This window comes from Phaethon lepturus, unplaced genomic scaffold (assembly GCF_000687285.1).
Source record: "Phaethon lepturus isolate BGI_N335 unplaced genomic scaffold, ASM68728v1 scaffold17976, whole genome shotgun sequence".
NCBI lineage: Eukaryota > Metazoa > Chordata > Aves > Phaethontiformes > Phaethontidae > Phaethon > Phaethon lepturus.
In genome coordinates, this window is record NW_010548467.1 from 133,247 (window position 1) to 152,013 (window position 18,767).

Sequence of the window (18,767 nt, forward strand, 5' to 3'; positions counted from 1 at the left end):
AGACACAACCAAGATGCCTGAGGCTACTATGAAAGTATCACCCTTATGGGGTTGTGCATGTCAAAGGCATGTCTGGGACTATGCAAAGAGTCTGAAATGAGAGAGAGCTGAGACAGAGCCACATTGCTCGCTGAAGGGCAGAGCCACATACAAATGGCTGGCAAGGAGCCCTTTCCTTTCTGAAGGTCAACAGTGTGCATACACATTTCAGTGAGTTTTCTTTATAAGTGGGTCAGCATTTACTCAGCAAATGATTAGAGCAGATGGTGTAATTTAGAATCTATGACAAAACTTTTAATAGATCAGGGCTAACATGATGACAGGGAGCTCTGCGCCTTTCTCCATTCCTGATTTCTGCTTTGCCTTGGGGTAAAAATCATGCCTGGCATTGGATTTTCTAGTCTGCACATTCCCTCTGAGGTACTCGAACCACTTGTTTGAACATCCTGTAAGAGGGATCCCCGCATTTCTCTATTCCTGTATCCTTATTATTGTTTTTAAATACAACAATTCACTGAGGGTGGCAGGAAGATACCAAACAGGTAAACACGGTCCCTTCGAGAAGCAGAGCTTTTGAAGGAAAAAGCCACAGTTTGAAGAAAGTAACAAAGGCTGCATTTGTGTATTTTGCTCTGTGGAGCTGAAAATATCTAGTAAATTGATCCCGTGGGAGTAATAAATACACATTACTTTATCTTGTACTTCATGTCCTATACCCCTGAGCCTTGATAGAACAACACCACTTAATAGACTTAAAAAAAGAGTAATTACAGTCATTGGTTGTGTGATATTTCAGCCCTTCCAGCCCTGCCTGACCTTCTAATTTAGCTCACCGTGTCTAACTAATGCATTTATATTCATCTTTTATGAAGCATGTGTAGTACAAAATTGACTTTGCAGCCTTTAGCAAGCTGTCTTACTAGGTTTAGGATCTGGTTAGTACAGCGTACTGTATGGCATATGTACTTTTACAGCAGAATCTTGCATGCGTATGGTTCTGATCAACTATTACTTTTTATCCTTTTGGAAATATAATATATTTATTCCATTTCATCCTCCCCTCCCCTCTTTAAAGCTTTTATTCGTTGCGGCATTATTTACAGCTAAACATGCAGGCAGAAAGATGCAAGCATTTTTAGAATGATTACCACTAATGTTTCTACTTGTCAGAAATGCTTAAATTTTCCTGCACTTTGTCTAAAAACTTAGCACTTTTACCTTTTAAGAATTACAAATTTATAAGATCTTACCAAGCTGATTTACAAACACAGCTGACGGTTTCTGATGAATGATGTTGCAAAACGTACAATATGTTTCTCTGTCATCTCTGTGCATGTATATATTAAAAAGAAGATTAAGGAGAGAACCCCCCTCTGAAAGAAACCCTTGAGTTAGAGAGCGCACGCACAAATCTCTCTCCTGCGCTTCCTCATAACTTCCTGCTCGCTTCACTCATCCAGTAGAGCACAATTGTTCTCTGTGCATTTTCTCCCACCATATGGTATCCTCATTACCATACACTAAGGGTCCATATGGGGAACTTGTGAAGTGAACTGTATTCATTTTAACTGCCAGATGAGCAGCCTTTTGCTTTGCAAGCTTAGCTTAAGTCATCTGCTGTCTTTATGTTGTTATGGCAACACAGCACCAATAAAAAATTCTAATCTACTGTAAGTGTCTGGGATCACAGTATTTTAAATGCTTGCTGTAACTGTCCTGTAAGTGAAGATGCTTGTTCTTTACGTGTGACAGAGGGTTATTGGCAACTCCAGCAGGTGGCAGTACAGAAATTGTTTCTTTTTTTTTTAACATTTTCTTAAAAAAAAATTCTTTTCCTTTTTCCCCACCTCACCCCCACCCCAAAAAGTCATATAATTACACAACATGGTCAGTCCTCTACATTTCCTAGGATTTCTGACATTGAGGTTGGAATTGCAGGTGATGCTCTTAAGTTGCAACTCAAATACTAAAGGTAGTAAAGTATGAAATTGCGGTGGCAGCTCATGCGCTTTGCTGACAGAGATCCAGGCACAGGTACCACCTCACCGGGATTCTGAGGCCTCCGTAGCCACACAGCTAGTTCAGTTTTGGAGCTCTTTTTCAGCTATGTATCCAAACTCCTGATTCAAACACAAAGCTAATTAAGAATATCTTATAGTAATGGAAGTAGGCAGTAACATCCTTAAATATAAATCATTTCCACCTCCGCAGGCCACATGATATGTTGCATCTCTGTCTGTCTGTATTGAAAGTGAATGTTTGTAGTCTCAGTTCATCAGTTCACATTAGCCTCATGCTGAATATTTAAACACAGAACAATTTGAACACACCATGAAGAGAGACAGTGACTGCACTTTCACTTGGAACAGCAAGAGCTCATCTAATAATAATTTAGTAAATCAGCCATTTAGTGGCCCAGTTGTACACTGTATTGTGCCAAATAACATTCACTTCAACTGTATGCTGGTGAAATTGAAATGCAGACTCCAGTCACATGGCACTTTTTGCTCAATGGAGAGATGAAATGGAAAATCACCCTCCCAATAGACTGTTTGAATGTAGTGATTTATCAGAAATATAGCGGAGTGACAATATAAACAGGATTTGGTTGTACGTGGTACAATCTATTCTAATTAGGCTTTTATTATTGTAGTTTCATCTGCACAGATTATTTGATAATTCAGGATTTGCATTTACATCTTCAGCTTATTTTATATACAGGCAGAGAGCAGATACGTGTAGTTACCGCGTAATTACAGTCCTTTAAGGGCCAGTCCTGTGGGAACTGTGGTGAGACCTTTATTGCCGCGTTTCGAGCCCTGGCTCACAGGGAACACCATGCCCTTAGGAGCAACGGGGAAACGCAGCTGCTGCCTTTGCTCCTCATGAAGCGCCATGTATGTTACTTCGTAGCATGAAAGCAATATCAGATTAATTTCTTTTCCCTGTTTAAGGCTATCAGGATTTGTAGGGAGCGATAGTATCTTATATTAGACTACACAACTGGACAAAACCAGATGAGCTTTTGGGCGCACAAGCCTTGCTTCCTGCATGCTGAGTGTATCTTTTCTCACCTGTATCAGCGCGTCTAATAAAAGTTATTACCTCACCCTAAAAAACTTGCCTTGGTTGTAACCATAGACCATTGTGACTTCAGCCAAACAGCTACACTTTAAGGCTGTCTCTGATGAAGATGGGGGAGAGAGAATATTTTCCTAGAAAGTATGTTGTGAAGTTTAATTTGTTCCCATTAAAGTGGTGCTTTGAGATCTTTGAATGCAGGGCATTGCAGAAGTGTGAAGTAATGTCTATAATCTCACCTACAGTTTCCATTTCTAGCCTAGTTTTAGGTGTTATGCAGTGGTTTACGTGGTGATGTAAAATATGATTGCCATGTATTTCTCACAACACAGTCCAATTGAGTAGCAGAAAAAGCATCCTCCTAACCATCATGATGCCATTTAGCAGAGAGTGCTGGAAGCAATAGGATGCCTGTTGTTGTAATTCTTCTAAGAAATACAGAGCTTCACAATCTATACTCAACTGCTGACACTTGAAAACTCAAACATTTTGGTAAAATGAATCAAGCAGTAATGTTTCTTTTATGAGATCTCCTCACGGGAAGGGAAGGTTTGGCACCATTTGGAGATCAGGCTCAGCGATCCATCATAGCAAAGTCAGCTGTCCTGGCACGTCTCACAGGTCACTCGATCGAAGCAGTGGCTCTTACAACTATATTATTGCTTATGGAACAGTAATTGAGGCACCATGGTTAAAAATTACCTGGTCTAATAGGCAGTGAACAATTTGCACTCAATACAATTATAAGCCAAATCATTCATTTCATAACACTTGGACTAATTTATTTGTTGACCTTTTAATATCCATAGCTCTTCAGTAGTATTAACTGCAACTCAGACAAAATCTCTTGTTCATTTTACTTTCATTGATTTTTTTTTTCATTGAGGCAATAACAGTTGTTTGAGTACAACCTTTTCTTTCTGTTGTAAAAGTCAATCATGTAACTTACGTTGATATAACTCAACGGGACTGAAATGTCCTCTAAGTACCATAGCGTACAGTCTCGTGCTACTTATATAAACACAGATATGCATTTTAAAGAATGTTTTGGAAGATATTTGTGACTATAGATGACAAATTATATGCTTGCTGAGAGGAGAATGAAAACAAAACACAGAAGCATTTTTTTAAAGCAGTGCCACATACATGTAACATATTTTTTGTTCATATGTTATGGGGGATCTAAGATACAGAAATTTTGGAATTTTTCTCTGTTAATTTTGTTCTTTAGGATGCGCTAAGTGTCTTTACTAATAATGCTATATTCATAATTTCATCTGGATGTATCATCTTGTCTCTTGAAGTCCTAACATTTCACAGAATAGAGGTGCTTAATTTTTCCAGATGTGAGCTTCTGACAAATAACACACATGTAGAAGTATTTTTTTAGTTATTAGGAAAGAAATAATACTAATATTTTGATAATATGAATTTTCTTTCATTTTTTCAGCTTTTAACTAACATGAGACCTAAGAGTTTTTGATGATCAAAAAAGTTACTGAAATATTGATGTATTTTGAAAAATCAGTGGCGAGTTTTGAAGCACTTTCACAAAATATATTGGTGTAGTGACAATGGTAATCTTTTCACTCATCACTGAAAAAGGAGCCCTAGATTGTGTAAAATGGTGTACCTGTGTTTACATCGTGGAGGTGTGCACAGAAAGATACTGTTATCTCTGTAAAATGTTGGATAAATTTAATTTCTTAAATACATGATTGTTCAACATTTATACTTGCTTTGGATAATTTCAGCTGAATTTTTAAGGCTGTAAATTAAAAATAATAGTATCAGGAACAAATATCTTTTGTTTCTGATAAGAAAGTTGAAAATTTTTTATAATATATGCTAGGAGGCACTTCATTGAAGCAGTCTTTCTGAGCCAAAGCCTCTTTGTACAATAAAATACTGTAAGTCCTTTGAACACATAGTTATAAAATATAATTGTTACACATTTGGCATTTTATGCTTCCCTAGAAATTACCACTTGGTATCTACACCTAATCTATGGTCTGTCTTTTCATTTCAATTGGGTCTGAAGTGGTCCTTCGTTGTAATGAGAGTGCCCCTTTCAAGAGACTTCTTTTAATTATACCGATGATAAAATGTAAGTGAAAGTAGTCATTTGTAGGGGTTATGACTGAGCAGTGTTTTAACTGTAATACTAAAACCTACCAACGTTATTCCAGTCTCTATTTCAACATTTTTATGCACTCACTCTCCACAGAACATAGTGGAATATCATTGTAGGTCAGAATTTCAATGCGTCTTATTTTTCAGTTTCCCTCCTGCTATTAAAAGTAACCTGAACTCTCCATTTCTAAGTATTAACACTTCCTGCCTGAAGTGTACAAGCCAGAAGAGTGACGGTTTCACAGATCTTAATGATATGCTGGGGTTTTGTTTTGTTTTGGTTTGTTGGGTTTTTTTCCCCCCTTCATTAAAAGCAAATGCGGGTGAGTCTTTTATTGCTTATAGGTGAACGCTTGTTTTTTACAGAAAATAGCTAGTTTGGCATACTTAGATATTTATATGGGTAAATGCATTAATAAAGAACAACTCTGAAAATTAAATGGACAAAACAGGTATGTACAATTTACACTTTAATTGCTAGATAGTTCTGCTGATTTAACTCAGCAGACATCCTTGCCTTGCAATACCAAACATAATTATGTATCTCTATAGATTTAAATGCAGTCAAGTGAATTACGCCACCCAATACATTCTAGATTCGATGTAATGGGAGAACAATTTAAAAGTGCTACAACTTGACCTGTGTTTGGAATGTCTTTGTGTATACAAATGATAGAAAATAGATATCAGCCTGTTTATTTGCCAAGTAAAATGTTTTTCACTCTTACAAATATATAATTGGATATCTATATTGTGCCACACACAAAATCACAGTGCACATTTAATCTTTTTTTTTTAATATTCTGTATTCCAGGGAATTTTTCTAATGGGCACAATAATATGATCCGCAGAATAAAGCTTCTAAAACAGCCTGTGCAGTATCTTTGAACAACGGTCTCAGAATTTAGTGTCTCTGTTCATTTTTCCAAATTTTTTTTGAGTTTACTTAAGTCCAGACCCTTCAAATAATTCAAAACATTCTTCTTCTTCCATAAGGGGACTTTGACAACTTTCCAAAAATATATGGTTATAAAATGGTCAGGAGAAGACTTTGAGTAATAACTCTTTTTTTTTTCTTTTTTCTTTTAACTTGCAACTCTCATCTGCAGCTGTTTTCAAGAAATAGGAATGTTAATACTATGAAAAGCAGAGGAAGAACTATCAGAAAATCTTACATATGCAAAACTGAAAAAAAGCCCCAAACCTAAAAGCTCATTAATATCGATAATGAACATCTGCTTCAAAGTACTGTAGATGCTGGTACAAATTGTTTGGGGCAAATTTTCCAAAAGAAATACCTGAGGTTCCTCTCTGAGATTGCTTCGTACATGTCTCTCTGTATGTTTTGCCTAGGAGCTGAAGGTAGCTGTGGCACATAAAGAAAATTTAGACTGAAAAATGTGCCTTTAGGTCATTGTGGCAAACGTTTGAGGTCAGGCAGAAGAAAAGACTGTAACATTGACATTTGTTTGTTCATATTTTCATGGATAAATCAGGAATAATCTTTTTGTTATCTAGATAGATGGGAATAGTATGAGCCACTGCAAACTGGTGGGATGGAGGGATTTCTGTAAAGGGAGTTGGTGAAGAATTTTTTGTTAGCCATTGAATTGAGTTTATGTGGACTTATCCGTTCATGATCTAGTTTGTATCTCATTTATTTTGGCTTCACTGGATCTGACAGACTGATCATAGTATGAAAGATGGGATTGCATAACTAAGGAAAAGTTGGTGCAGAAGAACTGGTCTCTACATGCTGGGATAAATACTGCAGCCTTTTGTACAGCATGAAAAATGTGTCTCCTTTCGTGATCTTGCTACGTTTCAAGCTGAGGGGTCTCTCCTTAGATCCTCACAGTGTGAGCTTGCAAGATAACCTGTGGGAAATGCTGTAGAAGATGCCAGAGAATTACCATAGCATCGATTTCTTAATGACAGTGTTAGCGAGTCCCAAATATGACTGACATCTACCAGCTACCAGTTGATGCGTTGTAAGATGTGAATGTAAGAGTAATAATATAAGAGTACAGTATAGTAATATCTACCAGCCCAATGCTGTCTGCATTGGCCTCATGAGTTAAAATTTGACAACTCTGAAGGGTTCCTGCAGGTAGCTATAAATGTGTTTTTCTGGTAAACTTAGGGGTCTGGGGCAAGACACACTGTAAACATGGTTAGGAGAATCAAAGTTCTACAGCTATCTGAGGGACATAGACGTGAGTCATGTAATCACTTCTGGACAAAGTCCCTAAAAGAGGTGATTAAAGCACACAAAGAGTGATTTTAGTTCTGCAATATCTGCTTTCACATACTCACTCTTCTCTCTGTGACTTAGAGTCCTAACATTAGCAGAGAACTCCAGAGCTTTTAGCAACAAAACCACGCAAATTACTTGCCAGATGCTTCAGCGGGTGATAATATGGTGGGAGCATCCAGACTCTCAAATGTCAGTTTATTCAAAGAGTTGTTCCAATGCAACTATATTAATGCTAGTTCATTCCATGCTACTGTGTATCTAGATGAAGTACACATCTGTACCAGCTACTAATTCTGTTGCCATTGTTATGTGCCCATCATTTATGGAAATGAAGCCCAGTGGAATGAGTGGTATGGAATAAAAAAGGAGGCTGATACCTTTTTTTAGTATCAAAGAACACCATATAGACAGGAGGATAATAGGGGCAAGATGGGAGATGTGCAAGGACAGGCTTACGGGTGATCATCATAATTTTGTTCCTTCTTTTGTCAGCAGTATTTGCAATGGAGACTGTTTGAATAGGGTGTGTTTTCCCTATTGTTATGCATTTATCAACTTTGTGGTTAAGAGGTGTTTTAATCATCGATTCTCAATGTTTATGGCTAGATGCCTGCTTGCATTTGCACTTCAGTGTTTGTTCTTTCTGCTGCCTCTTACAGGCGTTCTATATTTTATTTATAAGGTTGGCTCATTGTGGAGCAGGTGGTAAGGTCATGCATGACTGTTTTTAGTGCTGTAGATTTAGGCTGTGATTTTCAGTTTGGGTGGAGGCTGATGAGACTACAACGGCTTGGAAAAGCTAAAATTCTAGCTTCCTCTGTAGACTTATTTTCTGGAAATTGCCATTGAAATTCAATGACAGGAATTCAGTGCACTTCCATTCTATAGGCAGTGGTAAGCAGAAGCTTTTTTTTAACCCCTCAAGTGAAGTATGTTTTCTTTCTCTCTTATTTTGCCTTCCTGTCTTTATAATATCTATATGGTGTTTACTTCTTCAGTATGACTCAATTATAATATACAGAAATAATTCAGTTGTTTGTTTGCTATAGAAGTTTTCATCTTTGTGTGAGTACAAATATCTTTTTAGTGAAATGGCCCTGTTATTTTATAATTCCCATTAGGTTGGCATAGTTCCCTCAGTTTTACAGTAAATGGAGGATCTTTAAATTTTGAATGGCTTTTATGAGTCTTTATAAAACTATAATTGCTGAAAATGATACAATAAGGCAGTGCTCAGTCTAGATGTGGAGGGATGGGAGGTTCTAGACAGGCCGAAACTCTTGTATACCAAGCTAGATGGCTGGCATTTTAGATCTGTGGCGTCCTTCTAAATGGCTCTCTACCAAAATGTTGGTTTTGCCTTTACACTTGAAAGGCGTGTTCACAATATTGTCTTTATATTTTAAAATGCAGTGCATACACAAATTTTAAGTAGAAGTTTAAAACTTAGTTCTAACACATATCCTTAACTAGCACATTTATAGTTTCACCCATTGAAAAACAAAGGAAAAATTTGAGCACAAATTATTGTAGTTTTGACTTGAAATTTCAGAATGTGTCCTTTCCAAGGTGAAGAGGGGAACTGGAGTCTGATGTTCAGTATTGAGACTCTGCAGAGGAGTTTTTTTTTCTTGCGAGTAGCCATGAGAGTAGGAAGTTAGAAGGCAGAGCCAGGAGGTCAGACATAAGAGTCAAGGAAGTATGAATGACATCATCATCCCTAAGTACCCTCTCAGAAGATGAACGAGCTCTCTCTTGTATTACAATGCTAAAGAGCATTAGAAGGTGATATGATATCTAGACAACACATAAGATAAATGCCTCAGAGTATGCTAGAACAGCTTCCCCCTCACGCCCTCCACAAGTACATAAATCGTTTGGTGGTCTCAATAATACAATATGTGGCTGATGAGTATTACATACTGTGGTCAGCTGCTTCTTGACAAAATTAATTTCGATTTAACAAGTACCTTGAACATTATCTAATCTAGTTACTTAAGCTGAATAACTCCGTGTAACTCTAGATACCCTTTAGCTGACTAGACTCACAGCCCTTTTAGGACACCGTGGATTTTTTTTCACTAGTTGCTGAATAAAAAGTAAGCAGATGTCAGCAGAAGAAGTATCCCATCTTTTTTAAAGCTGGAACAAAATGTGTTTATCATGATAAAACTTGAGACAAAATGTTTTTGTCATGATAAAGCTTTAAATGCAAGTTTCATGATCTTAATTAATTTCTTCTAATGGGGATACATGCCACAAACAAAACATGCAAAGTTGCTGTAACATTGGTTCAAGCTACATTCTGTCAGAAGTGGATTCAGTCTGAATGTCAGTCTCTGTGCTTCAAAAGCACAGTCATTCCAGTATGATTTATATAATCTTTCCTACGGTAATTTTGGAATATGCAGTTTCAGCAGACTTCACTACCCAGACTCCTTTTTTGCTTATGTAAACACCCCTTAGTATTTTCAGGAGGAAAATTTGATTAAAATATTTAATTGCATTCCAGTTTCAAAAATTAAAAAAGTAAAAATCCTTCAGTAGAAAATCAGCTTCAGTTTGGCACAAAAATGGACTCTGGATCTGTGGTGTGTATCTGCATGGAGGGCATCATATGTAATCACTAAAGTAATCTTTCCTCTTTTCAGTATTTGTTCAATCGTTATTTTTATTGAAATAAAATGATGCTCATTTTAAATAAAATACGGGACAAGAAGACCCTCAATTTAGCTCTAACTAAATGCTGCAAGGTCCTTTATTCTAAACCAAAAGCTGTCGGACTTTTAGCATTTATAGAAGAGTGGCTCTTTCTTGACAAATGCCCCCATAAATTAGATATTAGCTTTAGTCAAACTCTGTCTCTCTCAGGAAATATTTCCACTTCCATATTTGATTGGAAGGACCTTACCTGATGCCCACATACTGCTGTGAAAATCTAGGCTTCTGAAATGAAGGCAAAGAGGAATTTCTGTGAACAAAAGAATATCTGGAATAAGTGACCTTGAGCTTATGCAGAGATTTCTTTTTATAAAATGTGAGTTTCACTCACTTCTTGATATGTCCGTCTGCTGCTCTGTCCACCTATCTATCTGCTTATCTGTCACCATTGCAGTGGTAACAGGCAGTATTGGATTTCAAAAGGCATAGATCTTTTATATTAGCTGTCCTTTTTTATAATACCTTTTACAAATTTAATCAATGCATTTTAATATACAATATAGTTTAAGTGCAACATACAATAAATATTCGAGCTTCATCTTAAACATGCTCTAGCCTTTAAATTGTTAAAACTGCAGTGCCCTTTCAATCTACTTACATAATGTCATAAAATATACATTTCAAGGTAAATGAAGTCAGCTACTTCAATTTAGTCCCTCAAACTGGTAGTAAATGAGAGGTTAACACTATGGTGCCAAACCCATTATTGAGTAAATTTAGCACCTTGGACAGCTCTGTAAAATCTTTATTGCTTTCCTGACCTGCTCGTCATGTTCCGTCTATGTGTTCAGTGGCTCTCAGCTCTGATTGAAAGGCAATATATTAGATCCCGAACACAAACATGCTCGGGGGCTGCTTCACTGTGAGCGTAATGACATGGAGGTGAGAACAATTTTCTGGTCACCGCAATCCAAGCACCTTGCAAGGTCTGCTGCTCTAACTTATAGAGGACTTTTGGGGCTCCTTTGTATGTGGGGTCCTAACAGTAGCTTCTATGGTAATTTAAGCAGAGGTGCAAAGGGTTTAAGGTGCATTCAGAAAACAAGAAGTTAATATCTTGAGCATGCCTTTAGTAGCATTTTATTGTGTATTTTTAAAGCTAGTTTGTGTCTATAAGAACTACCGTCAGTTCTGGAATAGAAGATACCACTATTTGACAAGGGAGTTTTTGGGTAACATCTACTTTGTATGATCTGAAAATGTCATAAACAAGACATGCTTTTATTGTGTGAAAATATTGTTAGAGAAAGTATGAAACTCAAATTTACAGACTCTGAAAATGTTGGGAAAAATATAACCAGCTAGGAAAATTGAATGCTCCTTGTCAAGCATATTTCAGTAAACCCTCATGACAATTATTTTTATTTACATGCAATATGATGTGTCATCAGAGAACTTCCAATGTTTAAGAACTGGAATATATTTGATATTAGGTAGAGCGCCTGTAAGATTCCATGTAATTACCTCATTTTTTAACATAGTCTTCAATCTCTTTTTAGATGCATTCTAATGTTTTTAGCTCAGCATTACATAAATAACTATGATTAATCAGGTCGAGCAGAAATGACTATTTAAACTTTATTTTTTTTAGTAATTTGGCATAATGACAGTTTAGGTTAACAATACTAAAAAGCAGTTTGTGGGCTCTGTATCACATTCTAATTTTGCATCAGTGAAATAGGTAGTGCAAACAATTTCTACTGAAGTGAAATAAATCCTAGTTTGCAAAGTCAAACACCTGTGCAGTAATTTTCCAGCTGAAATCATGGATCGAAAAACATAACATTTTTCAGTAACATCTCTTGTTCTTTTCTAGTTTGTATCTTCAATGTGAGGCAAAAAGGGCAACTCAGTGTTCTGGTGATTCTGGTAAAGCAATAATGAATGATTGTACCTGGATGTTGTCTGTAGTCTATCTGTCCATGATTACACTGCTAACTGCTGTGGTCAAGCTACACAAAAACAAAACAAAACAACAACCACAATAGAAAGGAAAAAAAAAAACAACACACAACTAAAAAACCCAGAAAAAGGCTGTAGTGACTTAACTCCTCAGAATCTGTTTCAAATGTGAAAAACGTGATTTAGTGATTTAAAAATACGTCAATTATATATTACGTCTCACTTCATGTGTGGAAAATAATTTATATGTGTGTTCTGAGAGAGAGGTGTGTGCAGCAGAAGGCAAGCCTAAATGTTTACTGGGAGTACAAAAATCCTCCATCTCATTTTTGAATTTAGGACATTATATATGTCATAAGTAGTTACTGCAGTATGACAACTATTTTATCTTATATTATAGAGAATTTAAAATTGAAAAAAATGCTAATATGCATCTAAAAGCTTGTCATTTGAAGAGTTGTTCAAGGATTTTTGAAGAGGTTATGGTGACAGCAAAATGAATGCAATTATATCTCTATTTTCTGATCAGAGTCTACAGTATATGAAAATTGAGCATTACTGTTTCTTTTTGGTATAAAATATGGCTGTTGTGTAAAATATTAAAGATAAAAAGTTTAACTTTGTAGAAAACTGCAAAATGCTTAGAACTGGTACTATTTTTGTAAGCTACATGTGGAAATATACCATGGTGAATAGACTCATGTTAGTATATTAGAGCAATACTTAGGGCCTTGGAATTACAAAAATACATTGTTCTCCTGAAAAGACAGTCTCAGCTGGTTTTGATCAGGCAATTGGAAATCTTCTAGAAAAAAAAGGTCTTCTGGGTTAATTCTGCAAGGCATTTTTACATTTTCTATCAGGATTGTTCATAGAGACTTTTCCACACTGTAAAATGTAAGAACACGGGAAATGCTATTACTACTTGAATGCCAGTTTAAAATATTCTAAGAAATATTAAGTGTAAAGGAACAAATAGGAAAATGAAGAAAAAAAAAATTGCCCAAAATGGAGAACTAAATCCCACACTGTTTTAAATTCTGCTGTCCCTGCAGGGAATTCTTCCAGGAAACACTGCACAGTACTGAGCCACTCCCTCACACCGCATGTGTTTTCCTCTTGTACATCATCTTATGTACATGGATCCTACCCTGACCCATCGTATGAGAATACAAACCAAAGAAGTTGAAAGGTTACGTTACCAGTAGCATAGGACTGATTGGGCATCTTTTGAACGTGGCCTTCTGGGTAAGGTCACAATTCCTGCAGTGTGCAATTAAGAATAAAATAAACACATTGAAGGGATTCATAACATGCTCTGAATGACATTGATTGCAGTAATCTAGTAAATGACCTCAGGATTGTATTCTGCAATAAACCGATGAGTGGTTTATAGTGCAGATGGTGGAGACAATTGAGTGATGTATTTTATTTTGCAGCACCAATGATTCTCACCTTTTGACTTGATTAAGCCTGTGTGTGAATAGGATGAACTAGTGATTTAACACCATTCAGTGGTTGCTGAGAGTTGTTACAATTAAGGTGTACCTGGTGGGAGGAAAAAACCCACAAAACACAGTGCAACTAATAGAAAAGTATAAAAGCGTCTAATATTTGTTTTCCCCCACAAGGAGTTTATTAAACTCAGAGGAATGCATCTGTTTTTGTATTGACAGGAAGTAATACTTAAGAGAGCTGCTGATTTAGTAGAAGCACTCTATGGTATGCCACATAATAACCAGGTAAATGCATTCTACTTCAGCACTTCTAAAACATGGCTATTTCATAGATGTATAGATAGTTCAGGGGCTAAAGGTATATGATATTACAATGTGAGACAAGAATAAATATAGAGGACAATGTCATATCTGGAATGGGGGTTAGTTTGCTTGTTTTCTTTTTTAAAGGCTGTGAATTTAGTGCTTGTAAAAGCAACATGTTATTAACCCTGGAGGCATTTGCCCACATTCACCAGATACTATATAATATGGGCAATGATATGCATTAGGTCTTTCCACCGGTGATTTTTCAATCTTACCCTAAAGATAGCTTTAGGGTGGAGTAAATCCAGGCTCCAGCCTGATTCTGCCAGTTGGTCTTGTTATACAGGAGCGTGGCCGCTGGGATTAAAACTTCCAACTCTCTTACCACAGATGTCAGGATTTATCATGAAGGCAAGCAGATCTTATAAGCATCAGCTATCAGTCAGCTAACTGGTTTAGAAAGAAAAGCATCTAGTTTTTGTCTTTGGACAGCGAATTGTCTCATTTTAGTGTGTAAAAAAAGGTTTGTCAGAGTCACATTCATAACTCTTTTATTCTTTTTTCCCTTCATATTCTCTAGGAAATAATCCTGAAAAGAGCAGCAGACATCGCAGAAGCACTCTACAGTGTCCCCCGCAACCACAACCAGCTCCCCGCCCTTGCTAACACGTCAGTCCATGCAGGAATGATGGGAGTGAATTCCTTTAGTGGTCAACTAGCTGTCAATGTTTCCGAAGCCTCACAAGCCACCAATCAGGGTCAGGAGAAGACTCGTCTTCCTCTCTCTATGAACCTTTTCTGTTAAAAGTCAGGGGAAACACACAGAGTGGTGAAAGAGGGATGGTTCAGAACTGAAGGCTAGGACAGACACCATCCCACACGCATGCACAACCTTTGAATGGCACAAACCTGTCATGAGATGGAGCTTGCTTTAGTGACTTTTGCCCCAGTTCAGGAAAAGTACTTCTGCATATACCTAAATAGCTTTTCCTTCTGCTCAGAATAACACTTGTATTTGTGTTTAAATCCCACTAATTTTAAAGGGATTTTTTATTAACTTGAGCATGTACTTAATGTTAAATACTTGGTTATATGTTCTCCTGAGCATGGATGATCTCTCAGTCTGGGCCCTACACAACATTTCTTTATAACACAGAAGTATCCCTTGAATATTTGTCGGTTTGGTCTGGCTTGATTTGGTTTTGCAAGAGACATAATATTGGCACTGATTTTTTTTCAGAGTTTGAGATTTTCCTAAATTTTGAAAGTAGGAAAAAATAAATATTTACAAAGACATATTCAGAGCTTCTTTAATTTTTACAAGAAAGTATTTTTCACTTTGTGTAAAATCACTATTGTTTTAATTCCTACAGTTAAAAATAAATAAAAAAAAGATTAAGAACATTTTTATAAAACCCCTTTGCATTTACCCTGCTCCTTTGCTCAGCTCTATTTATTATCCAACTTAAAAATCCACCTGAATGAGAAAGTAATAGAATGAGGCTGTTTTCTAGAAGGGCAGAAAAAATTATTTTGCATTACACTGAAAAAACAAAAATGATTTCTAGATTAAAACATTTTATGGATGTACTGTGTGGTAGGAAGGAAAGTTGCCATTTTGGTGCTTCTAGAAGGAAATCCTCCTTTTTGGATATTTGAATATGAGTTTCCCCAAATATAATTTCCAGAATTAGGTAGAAATTCAAATTTTAACTTGCTGCCAAATTTGATAGTCATTTTTCTACCAACATAATGATCAGACCAGGGCAAAAAGACTAAGGATATCTCACTACTTTGAGAAGTATACTCTACGTTTTCCAAAGTGTGCAGTGAGCATCTAATTTGAGATGCATTAAATAAGAGCGACATCAGAAGAGAGTTAATAAAAATCACATGCTTTTAACATGCCTTAAGTCAGTATGTACTCCTCACTTCGAAAATGTAGGTCATGTTTACTCCGTTGCCTACAAACAGCTCTTTTAGAGTGAGTGTTCCTATAATACCCAATGGTAACCTTTGCTTGAGGGTAATCTTTACTTTGAGCAGTAAAGGCTGTAACTGCCCCCCTCCTCCTTTTTGCTTCCATCGGCAATGACCCAGGCAGTGAGGGTTCACAATTTGGGTTACCTGGTGGTAGTGGTGGTCAGTCCTAGCCCTCCCCGTGCACTCCATGGCTGGGCTAGGCTGCTGGCTTGGTAGCCCAGAGTTACTTGCTTGTAGCTGTTTGTGTAAGAAACTATTCTCAGGCTAATACCAATTTCTAAATGTATTCCCTCCCCACAAAAGGTTTTACTCGCAACTCAAGCAGCGTGTCACCTCATGGCTATGTGCCAAGCACCACCCCTCAGCAGACAAATTATAACTCTGTCACAACAAGCATGAATGGCTATGGGAATGCTGGAATGTCAAATTTAGGCGGTTCTCCAACCTTCCTGAATGGATCTGCTGCCAATTCTCCCTATGCCAGTGAGTATTATATGCCTTCTCTGTATTTTTCACATTTTCATTAGAAGGACATGGTGACTTTTCTGTGATACTCAATATTTAGTTTCTATTTTGAGCACATGAAACAGAGCTTGGTCATTTCTCTACTCTCCAAGGCACTGATCTTTGAAGCACTTTGAAGATGTTAGTGTTGCCAGCAATGCTCTTCTCTGTTTATTATTATTATTACTACTATTACTACTACTACTACTACTATTATTACAGAGTCTCATAAGAGCTTAAAAAGAATAATGTCTCTCATAATTTGGGATGGGTTCATAACTTACCTTATACTCTGTAAATAAGAAATGCTGTCCTCAACATTGCTAGAAATCTGGGATGGCATAAGTCACTTAATGTCCACTGGAGTGGATCAAAAGCCAGTTGTCAGCACACAACTTTTTGTTGCGGTGGGTGTGAAAAGAGGCTGAGGATATCTGCTACAGGACAAATAGTTTTTTCCAACTGTAAGATAAGAAGGGCAGAAAAGTTTACTGTAATACTGGCAAAGACTGACATTTCCATATGCTGCATGATGATGTTTCTGAGACCTCTGAACAAATAAAGTCATAACCTTTATAGAAATTATGAATTACTATTGGGCCTAATCTTGATTGCTTATACTCCATTTGCTTTGTAAGTTGGTATTATATCGACTTCACTGAGAGCTTAGTATTAGTCAGTAAAATGTGGCAGTGGCTCTTGGAGTTTGTGTTTTAGTGTCTGTACAGTGAATGTCACAAAGATGTAAGTCATACAAATCATATATTCCATGGCATAAAGAGCTTACGGTCTACAGTCCCAGTTATGGAAATATTTATGTGTAGGACTAACTTTCTGCATTTTGATATTAAAGGTTTAGTAACCTGTTTAAATATAAATATGTTTCTATCGATAAAGGCCTATGAACCTCTTCTGCAGCCACTCACACAGCTCAATAGCCCCTATTCACATGAGAAAATTAAATGAATAGGACCTGCCCGATTCCTCTGACATTACTCATGTGACATAAAAGATTCCACTGACATCCGCAGAAAGCTGCTAGCAGAATCAGGCCAGAAGGTCTTGTCATATAAATAGGTTTATAGGCTGAGACCCTAGCATGGAGAGGACAAACAGACTGCTGAACATACCAAGGTTTATGCAACAAATCTTAAGTTTAATAGTATAACATCAGTAATAAATTATTTTGAATTGCATTGCTAGAGTTCAGCATTAAAAAAGAGGTAGTAGCTCTGATTTAAAAGATTACCTCTAAGGTTTCTTAGCTGCTGCAAATTTAGAAGAAAATATTTACCCACATAACTAGTACTTATAACCCGGGAATTGCTAACCAGTTATTATTTTTGTGCTTTAATAATAATGTAACAAGTAGTGTTAGAAAGTACCTTACTTATTAAGTTGAATTTACTGTCATAGAATCAGTGCACTCTGAATTCATAACGTAACATGATTGATGAGACATCTCTTTTTGGAAGCAGATGCCAGTAATGCGTTTAAAATACTCTAGCAGTGTATTATTTCATATTTATGAACGAAGCCGCTTTAGAATAGCACTGCACTTCCAGCCCTGGTTCTCTATTCCAGGTTATATTTTGGGAGGTTTTCTTGGAAGATCTGTCATTCTGCTAATGCCTAATCCATTGAATCAGAAAATGCTTCAATCATGACCTGAAAATTAAAAGGTGGCATTCTTAATTAAATCAATAAACTAATTGCTGTATAGTAGCAATTCAATTTAGGTGCTTTGATTGCTCTCCCTTAGCAAGTACTTCCAGACATAGAGTGACTTCAGACTAAGATTGTATCTGTCAGACTGTGAAACTTTGAACATATAATTTCCATTAATTGATTTCCTCAGTGTTAACAAATATGATATCAGATTCTCAAATAAGAACTTAAGTAGGGTGATTTTTATCTATATAAATGCAAATAAAATAATAATTCAAAGCCCAGATGATAAGAATTTTACTCTATAATATGTAATTATTCATAGCCCCCTCCTGTATATAAGCAGTTTCTAAACAGAATGAAGAATGAAAGTATGGTATCTTACCATTGGTCCTTACCTTTTTTTTGGACAAAGAGGGGAAACTGGCAATGCTGTCTGAATATAGAATTAGTTGGCTTTATTTTCATGAAAACAAATTCACTTAAAACCTCAATGATAGATACATGAACAAAGATATTTATCCCACTACACAGTAAAATAGAGTTTTAAGGATACATGTGTTTAAAACCCAAACCTTCCATGTGGCAGGTTTGCATTTTGGACAATCAGTTCAGTCCCTGAAAAAAGGACAGTCTTATATCTACACTTATTTAGAAAAACCGAAGACTCTCATTTTATTCGGTCATGTAGTTAAAGCCAGATCTTCATCTGATGTAAACCAGAATGGCTTCATTGCTTAGCTCTTCCTGCTGCG

At 36.6% G+C, this 18,767-nt stretch overlaps 1 protein-coding gene across 1 annotated transcript in view; it reads left to right on the top strand.

Moving 5' to 3' along the window:
* The window catches only part of LOC104623035 (transcription factor COE1), a gene marked incomplete at its 5' end in the record, with an annotated part of 102,636 nt that overhangs the window by 76,739 nt on the left and 7,130 nt on the right, over positions 1-18,767 (top strand). Inside the window, 3 exons of the mRNA XM_010289981.1 lie at positions 13,771-13,836; positions 14,438-14,615; positions 16,144-16,323. Of these exons, the coding sequence (XP_010288283.1) occupies positions 13,771-13,836; positions 14,438-14,615; positions 16,144-16,323 (424 nt within the window). The remainder of the gene's footprint in view (positions 1-13,770; positions 13,837-14,437; positions 14,616-16,143; positions 16,324-18,767) is intronic.